The sequence below is a fragment of the Mesoplodon mirus genome (assembly GCF_964341445.2).
Source record: "Mesoplodon mirus genome assembly, contig: HAP1_SCAFFOLD_805, whole genome shotgun sequence".
In the NCBI taxonomy this organism is placed as follows: domain Eukaryota; kingdom Metazoa; phylum Chordata; class Mammalia; order Artiodactyla; family Ziphiidae; genus Mesoplodon; species Mesoplodon mirus.
In genome coordinates, this window is record NW_028295231.1 from 207732 (window position 1) to 222287 (window position 14556).

At 43.8% G+C, this 14556-nt stretch overlaps 1 protein-coding gene across 1 annotated transcript; it reads right to left on the reverse strand.

Annotated features, from left to right (window-relative positions):
- Window positions 1–519: 519 nt before the first annotated feature.
- LOC309797624 (zinc finger protein 354A-like) lies at window positions 520–9411 on the reverse strand. The gene is made up of 5 exons (XM_082646092.1): window positions 9251–9411; window positions 8112–8199; window positions 4097–4223; window positions 3064–3159; window positions 520–1630 (listed from the first exon to the last, which is right to left on the reverse strand). The coding sequence occupies exons 2-5, from the start codon at window positions 8142–8144 to the stop codon at window positions 1542–1544; spliced, it is 345 nt and encodes a 114-aa protein (XP_082502218.1). The 5' UTR covers window positions 8145–8199; window positions 9251–9411; the 3' UTR covers window positions 520–1541.
- Between the last annotated feature and the right edge of the window lie 5145 nt (window positions 9412–14556).

Genomic DNA, 14556 nt, shown 5'->3' on the forward strand with positions numbered 1-14556 from the left:
TTTGAATAAAAGAATATTTTCATGTTAGGTGTAAATCAAACTCATGAGACGTTCAAGTTGATTGAATCACATTATGCTTATATATATATATATAACTTATATACATAATATGCCAGAATAGTGATTAGACTTTGGACTCATTTCTTAAGTAAGAGACTCAGATGAGACGTGTACCCTTTGAGCCATTTCCTCCCATCTCTCAACATGAAACATACAGATCCAGGGATGACAGTTTGTTTTCCCTTTTTGTCTTGTTTTTCCTATTTGTGAGGAGTCTTGAAGTGAAAATTATATTTTAAAAACACACTTGGAGGCAATTAGAGGTTCTAGGAGCCCTACCCTGGAAGCATAAGCTTTTCTGTCACCGGTTGTTCAAAGGGTTGGTTTTTGGTTTTGGTCTAGAGTTAATGATCAAGGTACTTCCAAGAACATCCAGGTCCCTCACCTAAGCTCACAGGGGAGTGAGCTCCCCTTGGAAGGGAAACTGTTCCAAGGGCACTTTAGTCCAGGCAAATGAGAGACTCGCCAGGGGTGCAGGAGAGACACAACCACAAGCCAGCACACCCAGGACGCCCCATCTCACTGTCTCCTTTGACCAAAGAGAGGAGGTTCATCCCATCAAGAGAAATGCACACACTGCTTGGCTCTGATGGCCTTACTTCCTCCAGACACCCACTCAGAGTTTTCCTTTGGGGACAGTTTCCCAAACCTGAGAAGGACTTGACATCACCACTAGGTGTCTTCAGGGTCTCTCTGGACAGCTTTTGACTCCAGTCATACTTTCTATTCAGTTTAATCCAACTAACATTTCACTCAGGAAGGGGGACTCCTCATGGATCAGAGGCTCCCGAGGCAAATGGAAAGGGAACAATTCTTCCGTCTCTTCCTTTGATCTTCCATGCCATACTCAGTCCACACCTGACGCCCCTCCTAAACTCTCCACTGGTTTCCTGCTGCCTGCGTTCTCTGTTTACTTTGTGGTGGTCTCTAGCAGTTCCCACAAAATTAGAATATTTCTCCCAAGTGACAGTTAAAAGATATAAGGAGAGATAAGTGTGGTTCCCACCTCAAAAGATCTCACATTATACGGGGAAGAACGAGCTCTACTAAAGGTGTGGGTGCTTTAGGGATCGAGACAGCCTGTCCCACAGCCCTTCTGCTGGGCCCACATTGTGAGGGGTCATCACTGACTCGTCTGGACCCGACAGCAACCTCAGACAAGTCCTACTACGTCTATGCCAGGTGGCTCCACATTGGTTGCAGGCTGATCCTTGCAGAATATAAACTTGGGCCCGTGGCCAGGGTACTTCAACTCCTCAGAGGCTGTGCCTGGCTCTCAGGTCCCGGCCCCCTCTCCCTGTTCCCGTCTCCACACACCGGCTTCCTTTGTCTGGACTCTCGGACATGCTCTTCCTGTGCCTGAACGCTTCTCACAATGTGGGATCCGGCCCTTCCTCGGGAAGCCTTGCCCACAGCACCCCTCCTGTTCCACGTTCTCACAGCACCTGCGGCTCTTCCCCCGAGGTCCTCACCGGAGGCTGTCATTCCACAGCCCTGTGTGCGATTAGCCTCCACCTCCACTGAGCTCCGCCAGGGCAGGACCTGCATCCTTCTGTCCAAGGTTGCACTGCTGTTTATCACGGGACAGGGAAGCAGTGAGCGAGGCTTAGAACCTGGCTCCCCCAGAGCCCTGGCCTCCCCAAGTCAACAGCTCTCAGTCCTCAACTTCCATGACAGCCCAATCTGCCAGTTTTCTCCTCTGGTGACTTCTTCTCAGGCTCAGCCACAGATTCTTCCTTCTTAACCCACCTCATAAAACTGAGGTTTCCTGGGACTCTGTCCTCTCCTCCGGTCCCTCATCTGCTCAGCTCAAGGCTTCAAATGCCACCTTTGCACTGATGGCTCCCTGACCTCCCTGTTGAGTTCTGACCCTGTTTACCTTCTACAGCTGTCCACTGGTGACCTCTACCCATATTTCACTAACATTTCAAATGAAACCCATCCCACACCGAACCTGTCCTATACCCTTAATAAAGGGACCTCTCCTCTTTCCTGAACTCACTGCACATGCCTTCCTCCAGGTAATGTCTTGCCTACATTATGGAATAATCTCCAGAAGGTTCCCACCTCTAGTTTTTCCTCACTTCAAATCTAGGACCAACAGTGTTTCCAAAGTAACCATTCTTATTTAATTGAAACTGTGTAATAAGGACTCATGAATATATTCTCTGTGAAAATTTTAATAACATTGCATGTAACTAAAGTCCCCTTTCATCAATGCCCATTCTCAGTCCCAATCCAAATGTAACTAGTTACCAGCTTAGGTGTCCCCCGACCTTTCTCTTGGCACTTACACGCACATAATGCATATAGACAAACACCCACGTAATTTTCTTTACACATAAATCGCGATATGTCATAATAATGCACCGTAACTTGCTTTAGTCCTTCACGTAGCTTGGAGCTCTGCCCACACCAGGGCTGCTGCTTTCTGACTGTGGTGCTGTGTGCCAGTGTAGGGACCCACCTCAGCTTCTTTAGCCTTTACTGAAGGACGTTTCAAGTATCTCAGACTCAGACTATTTTTTCTAAAATATCAACAACCATACAACTCTTCTGCTTGAAACTCTTCAATTATTTCCAGTCATCCATGGACAGTTCCCATCCCTAAGAACTGTACCAAAGCACTTCATAGTGTGGCCCCCACCTGGCTCTCTAATCTCATTTCCTTCCTCATCTCTTTCTTTTCCCATATACCCTGAGCTTCAGTCTGAATGAATTATCTGCAGTTCCTTAAATGCACTAAGTTTGCTGAATGAATGCATGACAATGTAGCCCTCCTCTGAAACAACAGGAAAACACAAGAGAAAAGATCCTGAGAGATTCACTTGTGCAGTAATTATCAGAGAAGAAGAGGAAGCTTGTGACTAGGGGCCTTAGCATCCCTTCTCCAAAACTTCTTCAGGACTGAGAACCTGCAGAAAATTCCCCGACCAACATCTCCGAGTTGCACATGCACTCACTTACCAGACTGCTGCCTGCAGACATTCCGCACCCACTCACCTAGAGAGGAGCCTCCAGGGCTTTCTTTCTCTACCTTCCAGGGATCTTCTCCTTGCTGCAACAGGGAGATCACCTCGGGTTTGGAAAATGGGAGTCCTGCTCATAGACCAAAAAGAAGAAAAAAAAAGAAAAAGAAAAAAAAACACTTGATTTTGCCTTGACACAAAGAGGTATCTGAGATCTGAGCGGAAAACTCAAAGGATGATACAGAGAACTTCTGTGGGATGCTCCAGTTGTGCCCCCACAATGTGAGGGGTGTGTTAGGGTAAAAGCAAGGGGCAATGTAACATTTAGTTGTATGTTAGTGAAGTATGATAAACATGCAGACTTGATTAACAGGGTGCTAATAGCTTTCTATACAAGAGGGAATATGTATATACTGTTAAATGTATGTTAAATGTACAGATTAAATTAATATTTGTAACAGGTATCTGTGGAAAGGATTATGTACCAAGTAGCTTGTTTAAAATGAGAAAACACTATCTGACTCCCTTTGAAAGATGGCAGCAGTCAGCAAACTATGGGTCATAGGCCAAATCTAGGCCACTGTCTGTTTATGCATGGCCCTTGAGCAAAGAATGGTTCAAAAAAAAAAAGAAAAGGAATACGTTACAGAGACTATATGTGGCCCACAAAGCTGAAAATATTTACTCCCTGGCCCTTTACAGAAAAAGTTTGCTGACCCCTGTAAAAGAGAATTGAAAAAAGCCAGTGTTGGGTCAAAGAAAAAGGTTGAGGGATGCTCTCTGTTAAGAGATGAGCAAACACATCATAGTTCAGTCATAGTGGGAAAAAGTTGCCTGCAGTGAGGGAATTTCTAATGTGCAGCTCTGTAGATTGCCCCATCCATGGGGCAATTCCATACCTACGAGGGAGAAAAAGGTTTTCAGGTTTATTTATGGAGATCCAGTTTGCACAGTGCTAAGGCAAAACTCAGCTAAAGTTTTTAATGACCCAGGGCTTTTACCCAGGAAATCAGATGCTGAGGTATCCCAATTTCTGAACTCTGTATCTACAGGGAAAATTTCCTTACCCAATGAGACAAGGTTACTATAGTTCTCCAGCATCACATCTTGGTACAAGTTTCTCTCAGAAGGAGCCAGCTTTCTCCACTCATCCCGTGTAAAGAACACAGCCACATCTTCAAACGTCACTGACACCTGTAGAGACAAGCATCTCAGCTCACCCAGGACCACCCATCACACAGGGTGAAAAAGGCGGCAGTGGGGAGTAGACGGGCTACCATGAAATGCTTCTATATTATTCTAGGTTCTGAAGGTTCCAGGTCATTTGCTTAATGAACAACTGACCAATGACAAATAGATACTGAGTAGCATGAAGTATGAACCAGGCTCCGAGTTAACTGCTACAAGAGATGGGTGGAGGTATTAAGGCCATTAGTGGGAGTGTTAATTAGAATAATCTTCCTGTTGGCAATTTGATAACATACATTAGAAGCTTTAAAATGTGCATACTCTTTAACTCTCCAATTACTATATTTGTTTGATAATGAACACTGAACAAAAATGCACATGCAAGGACATTTATCATGGTGTTAGTAACAGCAAAGAAATGGAAACAACCTCAATAATCACCGACAGAGACTAGGTTAAATAACTGAAGGCACTCTGTGCTCCCTAAAGCTTGAGGACAGTAATAATGGAAATTAAAATAGCTATAATTTATTGAATGCTTTTTTCAGGCTAAGTACTATTCTTAGAGCTTTATATTAACCTTTAGTGTATATCTTTATTTTATCTTCACAACAACCCTATGAAGAAGGTACTATTATTGTGTCCATTTTACACAAGAGAAAACAAAGAGAAATTTATCCAAGTCACACAGCTGGTATGAAGGGAAAACTCACTCCTCCTGCATGTCTCCGCTACTCTTAATACAACACTACTTCACTTCTGACACCAGATGTGGGGGGTTTTCCACACACCAAGCAATTGTGGGACACCAGCTGGGTGTCCTACAATTAAACTCAATTCTGACACCTGAAGATAGTGTCAGATTCCCACAAGACTGGCCCCCTTTCAATGTCAATCACAAGTCCAGGTTGTTACCTGTGCTGCTGACTGACTGGCTATAAATTGGAGGTTTCTACAACCCTCTCCTCAGGTTTCATTAATTTGCCAGAGTGGCTCACAGAACTCAGGAAAACATTTACTTACTAGATTACTGGTTTATTATAAAAGAAGATATAGGAACTGGCAGGTGAAAGAGCGGCACAGGGAAGGGGTGCACAGCTTCCATGCTCTCTCGGGATTCACCATTCTCTCTGACTCTCTACATGTTCACCAACCTGGAAGAACTCTGAACCCTTCTGGGTTTTTATGGAGGTTCATTACATAGGCACGATTGATTAAATCACTGACCATTGGCGACTGATGCAACTTTCATCTCCTAGGGTGGTGACAGATGGATAAGAGGGGTTATTGGGGGGCAGGACTGAAAATTCCAACACTTTAATCAAGGTTGGTTCCCCTGGCAATTCGCCCGCATCCTTAGGTGGGGTACAAAAGTAACCTCATTAACATAAACTCTGGTGTGGATACAAAACACACCCATTGTGCCTTCATTGCTCTGAAGTAATTTCAGGGATAAAAAGCATATATTACTAACCACTTAGGAAATCACAAGGGTTTTGGAAATTATGTGCCAGGAACAGGGACAAAGACCAAATATATATTTCGTATTATAAATCACAATATCACTGGTCAGTGGTAGAGGTAGAATTCCAATCCAAGGAACTGCCTCTCAACGCCTATCTCATAGGCTTAAGTAATAAATGATAATCCATACAATGGAGGTAAAGAGCAGTGATGGTAGCACCACACTGTGAACGCACTTAATGCCAATATACTCAAAAATGGTTAAAGTGGTGAGTTTAATCTTATGTGTATTTTATCAAAATAAAAAGCTAAAATGAGAAAATAAAAATATACATACATACATATGTACACATGTACATCAATAAATAATAAATAAAGAAAGGTACACAGACAATTATTCTGAGGGCTGCATACCAAAGGTATGACCATGATTATCTCAAGATGTTGGGGTAAGACTGATTTTACGTTTTTATTCTCTGAGATTTTTAACATTAACATGCAGTGCATGTATAATAAGATAATTTATTGGCACATGGCAGGGAATACAAGAAATGATCTTTGCCCTCAAAAGAATTTACAATCCAACTGGCAGACAAGAAAAACGCGTGAAACAATTTGAACAAGAAAAGTGTCGCTGGACAGGACCATATACTATTTCCTCGTTCAATCCTCATTTTACAGATGAGAAACACAAGGTCCAGGGCAGTTAAGACACCAGGTCACATACTTTACCAATGGCAGAGACAAGACGATAACTGAAGTTTTCTTTTAACCCAGCACTTGGTGGGTATATTCTCTCTCTGGTCTTAAACGTCCTGTCACTGAGTTTTACACACAATTCCACATAGTACTGACGTATCGGCAGCAGGTGAGGTTAGGGAGAAATGTCACATAGGACTCACAAGCAGGGATGGAGAAGATTCTGGGTAAGAGAGCAGCCTGGCTCTGTTGGAATGGAATGGGAAGGGCTTAGAAAAAAGTAGCCCAAATATGCAGAGGCAGGTCCTAGCCACAGTCTCAGAAGATCAACCACTACCACATTTCATGGGTCCAAAAGATACACAACATCACATTGCAGAGAACTCTGGTCATTTGGGAGCCAGGCCTGCCCTGTGTTCTGAAAGATGTACCAGACGAAAGGCTGGATGATAACTAACATGAACTTAGAGGCCAGACATACCTGGGTTTGATTTCAGGTTGCCTGACTTCGTTGAGCCTCAGTTTCAAGTGTAAAATGGGGGTAATAACTTCTGCTTCGCTATGACAGTGAGAACAAAGGTGAAGCCCTCAGGATATTCCCCAGCAACGTTAACTACTATTGTTAGATGAGGATGAGTAAAGGAAGGACACTGTATAGTCATTTCTATCTACCAACAGTAGATAGATAGACATCATGAACTAGAATAATATCGTTTAGCTACCACAACCACCACATATTGAACATCTACTATGTGCCCGGCCCTGACAAGAACGCTTTCCATGCACTAACTCCCAGGATCCTCTCATCTACCCTTTGAGGTAGGCCCAGTTGTTGTATTCACTTTACAGGTGAAGAAACTGAGGCACAGAGAGGAAAGAAACTGAGGCACAGAGAGGTGGAGTTTTTTGCCCAAGACCCATTAACAGCAACAGAGGAGATGGGCACAAACCTGGCCATCTGGCTCAAAAGCCCCACTGAGGAATCACTGTATACACTGCCTCTCCACTACCAATATCCCATGAAACTCTCACTGCTGCTTCCTGAGGAGTCTTCTCTCTGCTCTTGGAGTCAAGAGACCTCTCCATCTACGTCCCCACCAGCATGGCTATCCTTTGTTCACACAGTGGCTCACCTGGATGGGGTCCCACCCTCATTCTCACAACATAAAGTTGAAAATGGCAGGTCAACATCAGTTTTCAAGAGAGTGACAGAAGCAAGGCACATGATCCAGAAAGTTAAGATGGAGAAAAACTAAGAACTATGGACTGGGAAAAGCCTGGCGAAGGTATCATGAGGATTTCTCAGGGGCGGAAAGAAAAAGAAAAGCATTCTGGCCAAGGGTAGGGAGGGGGACACGACTGAGCAAAGGAGACAGGCCAGAAAGGAACTCTGCCAAGTGTGCATGTTTGTTTGTTCTGACCCCAAGTGGTATAAGACATGTGGCATCTTACCTATCAATTCAGTAATCATACAGTGAATTGAGATTAATGAATAAAAGAGTGTCTATTAGAAAAAAAAAGAGAAACACAAGCCATGGATTGGGGGGTTGGAGGCAAGCATTCCCTATGCAATCCACCATCCACCAGGGTGGACCAACTCTTCCAAGGCAGAAGGACATGGGCTCCAAATCCTGGTGAAGACTGTATTGGGGAGAAAACTTCAGTTTGTGGGTAAAATAACAAAAAAAAAAAACCATCTATCTCTAAGACCTGAGATGGCAATGAACTCACCTGAGACCTTGCTTCCCTCTGTTCAGGAGCCATGTCCTCTTTCTGGGCAGTTTCACCTTAGGATGGGAGAAGTCTCCAGAAGCCAGATCTGAGAGAAGAAAAAGGGAACCAGGAGGAAGCCCCTTCTGCTTTCTAGACCTCAGAATCAGCAGCTCTGAAACCTTTATACTACTTGAAAATGATGCCAAGTGCCCCCAGAGAAGGAAGTCAGAAGGAACGAGGGCTAGACAGGACCAGAGAGAAGGGCTGGGTCATCCTGGTCCAGGCCCAGCTCTTTCCCTGGCTCAGAGGAAAAGTCCTAGGACTCTATCAGCGGTAGCAGCAACTCCCTGAGCCTCACCGCGTGCCAGGCACTACCTATCAATACATCGAGTCCCACAGCACAGTTGGCATTGTCAGCACCCCATTTTATAGATCAGGAAACTGAGGGCAGAGTGGGAGCAACTTGTCCCAGTCCACACAGCCAGGGAGGGTGGCACCAGGGTTCCAGGCACCGCGGGCTCCAGAGCACCTGCTCTAACCTCCCTGCGTGCATGTGACAACTTTTCTCCACCTCAAGCATTCCCACCCAATTCCTCCCCCTCCTGTCAAGGAAACAATTTCCAGATTTCTAGAGAAAGCTGCTTTGAAAAGGGAAAACATCAGCTCTCCTCTGGCGGGGAGGGGCTGCTGTCTTGAGGAAAGGGCACATTAAACCAAAGACCTGGGTCCAGTCCTGGCTCTGCCACTGGGGGAAGCCGGCGACTCACTTCTCGCGTAAAACAAGCCTGTCACTCGGAAGTGCAGGGGTGATGGTAAGGGGAGGAAATAATTTTCTCACGTTCACTGCCAGCCCGAAACAAATTCAAATGCCAGCAGGCGCTGAGCAGGCAGCGCGCTGGGAACTGGTCGGAAAGAAGCAGGAGGGTGGCTGGGTCCAGCCAATGGGGACGAAGTGCCCGACCTGTCTCGTTCAGGGGCACGTCAGTGGGACGGCTGGGGGCGGCAGGCGAACAGAGTCAGGGGTGCCCGGCTCTCGGCCCGCCGGCGCCCACAAAGACCCGGCTCGCGTCTCTTGGGCCTGTGCCCCATGCCCCGGCGACGCATGCTCCCGAAGCCCGGTCCTCCCTCCCGCATCCTGCCTACCCCCCGCCGCTCACCTCGCCCAGGCATCGGGGGTTCCGCGGGCCGCAGGCTGGAGGCTCCGGAACTGCCACGGCCAGACAGAAACTTCCACTGGGGACTCCACGCGGTGCCGCCTCGGCGGACCTCTGGCGAGTAATTAGCTCATGCCAACGGCAAACGACCGACGCCCTACGCCCCACGTAGGTCCGGGAGGGACGGGGCAGGGACAGTCGCGAGCCCCTCTGGGAAATGTAGTCCATGCGAGAACAAAAGCTTCTGGGAAATGTAGTTCTTCGAGCTTGTCTGCGAGGAGAGCCCTGGCTGAGCCTATCACTTGTCCAGACCCCATTCTGGGTTCGTGGTCGAGCTCCTTGGGCTGCTGGCTCCTGGGTTCCTGGTTCTTCCAGGAGGAAACCGACGTTCCTACAGGGCAGTGACTTGTAGCTCTGCATCTGCGTAAATGAGAGCAAGGCAAGTAGACAACCGCCAAGAACAAACCTATTTCCCCGTAAGTCTTTCAACAAGAGTGTATGGAGGACTTCCCTGGTGACTAAGTGGTTGAGAATCCGCCTGCCAATGCAAGGAACACGGGTTCGAGTCCTGGTCCTAGAAGATCCCACATGCCTTGGAGCAACTAAGCCTGTGTGCCAGAACTACTGAGCCTGTGCTTTAGAGCCGGCAAGCCACAGCTACTGAGCCCATGTGCCACAACTGAAGCCTGCGCACCTAGAGCCCATGCTCGGCAAGAAAGAGAAGCCACCTCAATGAGAAGCCCACGCACCTCAACGAAGAGTAGCCCCCCTCACACCACAACTAGAGAAAGCCTGTGAGCAGCAACGAAGATGCAGCACAGCCAAAAATAAATAAAATAAAATAAACTAATTAAAAAAAAGGAATTTATCCTGAGCACAGACTCTACATTCTCGCTATATGCTATGTTCATCGTTGCTCAGCTGTGTACCAGAGCTGTGGCACAGCTCTGTGTCTTCAGATGACCCCACTTGGAAGCACACTGCTTGCTCTACCACCAGTAGACTTCAGGGGTCACACTGCACGTCATCCCCATGGCTCCAGTCCTTACATCATCTTTACAATTTTTCCTATAAGAGGTTTAATTAATGAATTGTCTAATACATAACAACATGCATGTGTAATCAGTACTGCATACCATTATACCTCTACCAATTAATAACATTGAAACCCAAATCTAATCTTGTCCTATAGGACTCAAATCATTGGCTAGGTTTAAGGAGCACATATTTTGAAACATTTAAATTTGATCCGGTTCTAACAAGTAATCCACACTTATTCTATTCTCATTCACATCATTTATGACATTACATTAATACTTTCTTTCATTTCTTGGCTCAGCAATACATCAGCCCAAGAAATGTGACTTAGCAAATTGTGGCATATTAATCTCTTGCTAGCACAGAATATATTTTGTAAAGATTTCAAGATACCCCTTACAGATTTCCTCCTGTGTCTAAAGCACTATGCTCATAAGGCATGTGATTCTGTGTGTTCTCAAGGCCTCCAGACACCAGGTAACAATGGCCCACACAGAAGGACAAATCTGAGAATAGTCTTTAAGTTGAAGTGAGCATTTTCTGTCCCAAGAGGTAAAGGTAAAAAATTATGATTAATAAACGTACCCATGCATCTTAACATACAGAAAAATTTAGATCTTATACCTTCTATCCAAGAATATATAGCTAAGATTAGATAGGTGTAACTTTGGGGCCATTATCTTCCACATCCTCCAAGTGTCCAGAAGTATCTTCTGGCCCAGCAGCCATAATTTCAGCTGGCTTCACACCGTTTTATTGTTTCATTTGTGTTTTGAATAGATACAAGGAGTGCAGTGTGACAGCTGGTCTTTGTCAGATATTTCCCTTCAGTGGGAGTGGTCTTTTCAGAGGTGCATACAACTATTCAGCAGCTGTCTCCTCAGATGTTTCAGATGATAGCTCAGGTACAAGGAAGCAAGACTCATGTTGGCTTTGAAGCCCTAGGCCCTATCAGATCTAATGTATCTTGTAACAGCCTATGAGAAGAGCTTAGTTTCCAAGGTTCCTGCAAGGGACTTGCCCAGTGTAAATACACTTTACCAATCAGGAGTCATTTTTATCTTAAGCAATGTTGCCTCATCATGCAGCTGATGAATCTTTTGAGCATGTTACCAAGGCAGTCAGAAACATAAATAAGATTGTTCAGAAACACAGTTGACATACTTTCTTGGGTGGTTACCAGGGGAACAGAGCTAAAATGCTATTCCAAGGTCAAATTCTTTCACAGAGAAAGAGAAAGGATTTCCTTATCTTATTACCTACCACCCATCCCCTTGTTCTTTGGTTAATTGTTTTTTTTCATTAAACTGTATTTTGAGATCATTACTGATTCGCATGCAGTTGTCAGAAATAACACACAGGGCTCCTGTGTATACTTTACCGTTTCCCCAGTGGCAACATCTTGCAAAACTATAGTACAATAATGTGCTTGTTAGCTTTTTTAATACAGAAAAGAAGACAGGTTAGTATATACCTGGTCACCAGGACTTATATTGTAAAATGGGCCATTAACAACCAATTTATTTATTAAATAATTAGGTGATTTTTTTGATCAAAATAACTTTTTAGTATCCATAGTATTTTTATAGGAAATTTTCTACCAAATAATAGTATGACAGTATTTAACACACCAAACAGTGTTATTTGACAGAGTTAACAGTATCTCTTTCACCCTCTCAGCAAGTGTCTCTTTTAGGTATCTCAAACTTAGTATGTTTTAAATTGGATGTTTTATCTTCTCTCCCAAACCAGTTTTACCAACATTTTTAGTAGACTTTATTTTTTTAGATCATTGTTAGCTTCACAGCAAAACTGAGCGGAAGGTACAGAGAGCTCCCATAGACCTCCTACCTTACCCACATACACAGCTTCCCTCACTATTTTTTTTTATATACTGCAGGTTCTTATTAGTCATCCATTTCATACACATCAGTGTATACATGTCAATCCCAATCTCCCAATTCGTCACCTCAACCCTGCCCACTGCCACTTTCCTCCCCTAGTGTCCATACATCTGTTCTCCACATGTGTCTCAATTTCTGCCCTGCAAACCAGTCCATCTGTACCATTTTTCTCGGTTCCACATACATGCGTTAATATGCGATATTTGTTTTTCTCTTTCTGACTTACTTCACTCTGTATGACAGTCTCTAGATTCATCCATGTCTCAACAAATGACCCAATTACGTTCCTTTTTATGGCTGAGTAATATTCCATTGTATATATGTACCACATGTTCTTTATCCATTCATCTGTCAATGGGCATTTAGGTTGCTTCCATGACCTGGCTATTGTAAATAGTGCTGCAGTGAACATTGGGGTGCGGTGCATGTGTCTTTTTGAATATGGTTTTCTCAGGGTATGTGCCCAGTAGTGGGATTGCTGGATCATATCATAATTCTATGTTTAGTTTTTTTTTTTTTACATCTTTATTGGATTATAATTGCTTTACAATAGTGTGTTAGTTTCTGCTTTATAACAAAAAGAATCAGTTATACATATACATATGTTCCCATATCTCTTCCCTCATGCATCTCCCTCCCTCCCACCCTCCCTATCCCACCCCTCCAGGTGGTCACAAAGCACTGAGCTGATCTCCTTGTGCTATGCGGCTGCTTCCCAGTATCTATTTTACATTTGGTAGTGTATATATGTCCATGCCACTCTCTCACTTTGTCACAGCTTACGCTTCCCCCTCCCCATATCCTCAAGTCCATTCTCTAGTAGGTCTGTTTCTTTATTCCCATCTTACCCCTACGTTCTTCATGACATTTTTTTCTTAGATTCCATATATATGAGTTAGCATATGGTATTTGTCTTTCTCTTTCTGACTTACTTCACTCTGTATGACAGACTCTAGATCCATGCACCTCACTACAAGTAACTCAATTTCGTTTCCTTTTATGGCTGAGTAATATTCCATTGTATATATGTGCCGCATCTTCTTTATCCATTCTTCCAATGATGGACACTTAGGTTGTTTCCAGCTCCTGGCTATTGTAAATAGAGCTACAATGAACATTTTGGTACATGACTCTTTTTGAATTATGGCTTTCTCAGGGTATATGTCCAGCAGTGGGATTGCTGGGTCATATCGTAGTTTATTTTTAGTTTTTTAAGGAACCTACAAACTGTTCTCCATAGTGGCTGTATCAATTTACATTCCCACCAGTAGTGCAAGAGTGTTCCCTTTTCTCCACACCCTCTCCAGCATTTATTGTTTCTAGACTTTTTGATGATGGCCATTCTGACCGGTGTGAGATGATACCTCTTTGTAGTTTTGATTTGCATTTCTCTAATGATTAATGATGTTGAGCATTCTTTCATGTGTTTGTTGGCAATCTGTATGTCTTCTCTGGAGAAATGTCTATTCAGGTCTTCTGCCCATTTTTGGATTGGGTTTTGGCTTTTTTGTTATTGAGCTGCATGAGTTGTATGTAAATTTTGGAGATTAACCCAACTGACAAAGTTGCTTCATTTGCAAATATTTTCTCACATTCTGAGGGTTGCCTTTTGGTCTTCTTTATGGTTTCCTTTGCTGTGCCAAGCTTTGAAGTTTCATTAGGTCCCATTTTTTAATTTTTGTTTTTATTTCCATTTCTCTAGGAGGTGGGTCCAAAAGGATCTTGCTGTGATTTATGTCATAGAGTGTTGTGCCTATATTTTCCTCTAAGAGTTTGATAGTTTCTGGCCTTACATTTAGATCTTTAATCCATTTTGAGCTTATTTTTGTGTATGGTGGTAGGGAGTGTTCTAATCTCATACTTTTACATGTACCTGTCCAGTTTTCCCAGCCCCAATTATTGAAGAGTCTGTCCTTTCTCCACTGTACATTCCTGCCTCCTTTATCAAAGATAAGGTGAGCATATGTGCGTGTGTTTATCTCTGGGCTTTCTATGCTGTTCCATTGATCTACATTTCTGTTTTTGTGCCAGTACCATACTGTCTTGATTACTGTAGCTTTGTAGTATAGTCTGCGGTCAGGGAGCCTGATTCCTCCAACGCCCTTTTTCATTCTCAAGATTGCTTTGGCTATTCGGGGTCTTTTGTGTTTCCATAAAAATTGTGAAATTTTTTGTTCTAGTTCTGTGAAAAATGCCAGTGGTAGTCTGATACGGATTGCATTGAATCTGTAGATTGCTTTGGGTAGTATAGTCATTTTCACAAAGTTGATTCTTCCAATCCAACAACATGGTGTATCTCTCCATCTATTTGTATCATCTTTAATTTCTTTCATCAGTGTCTTATAATTTTCTGCATATATGTCTTTT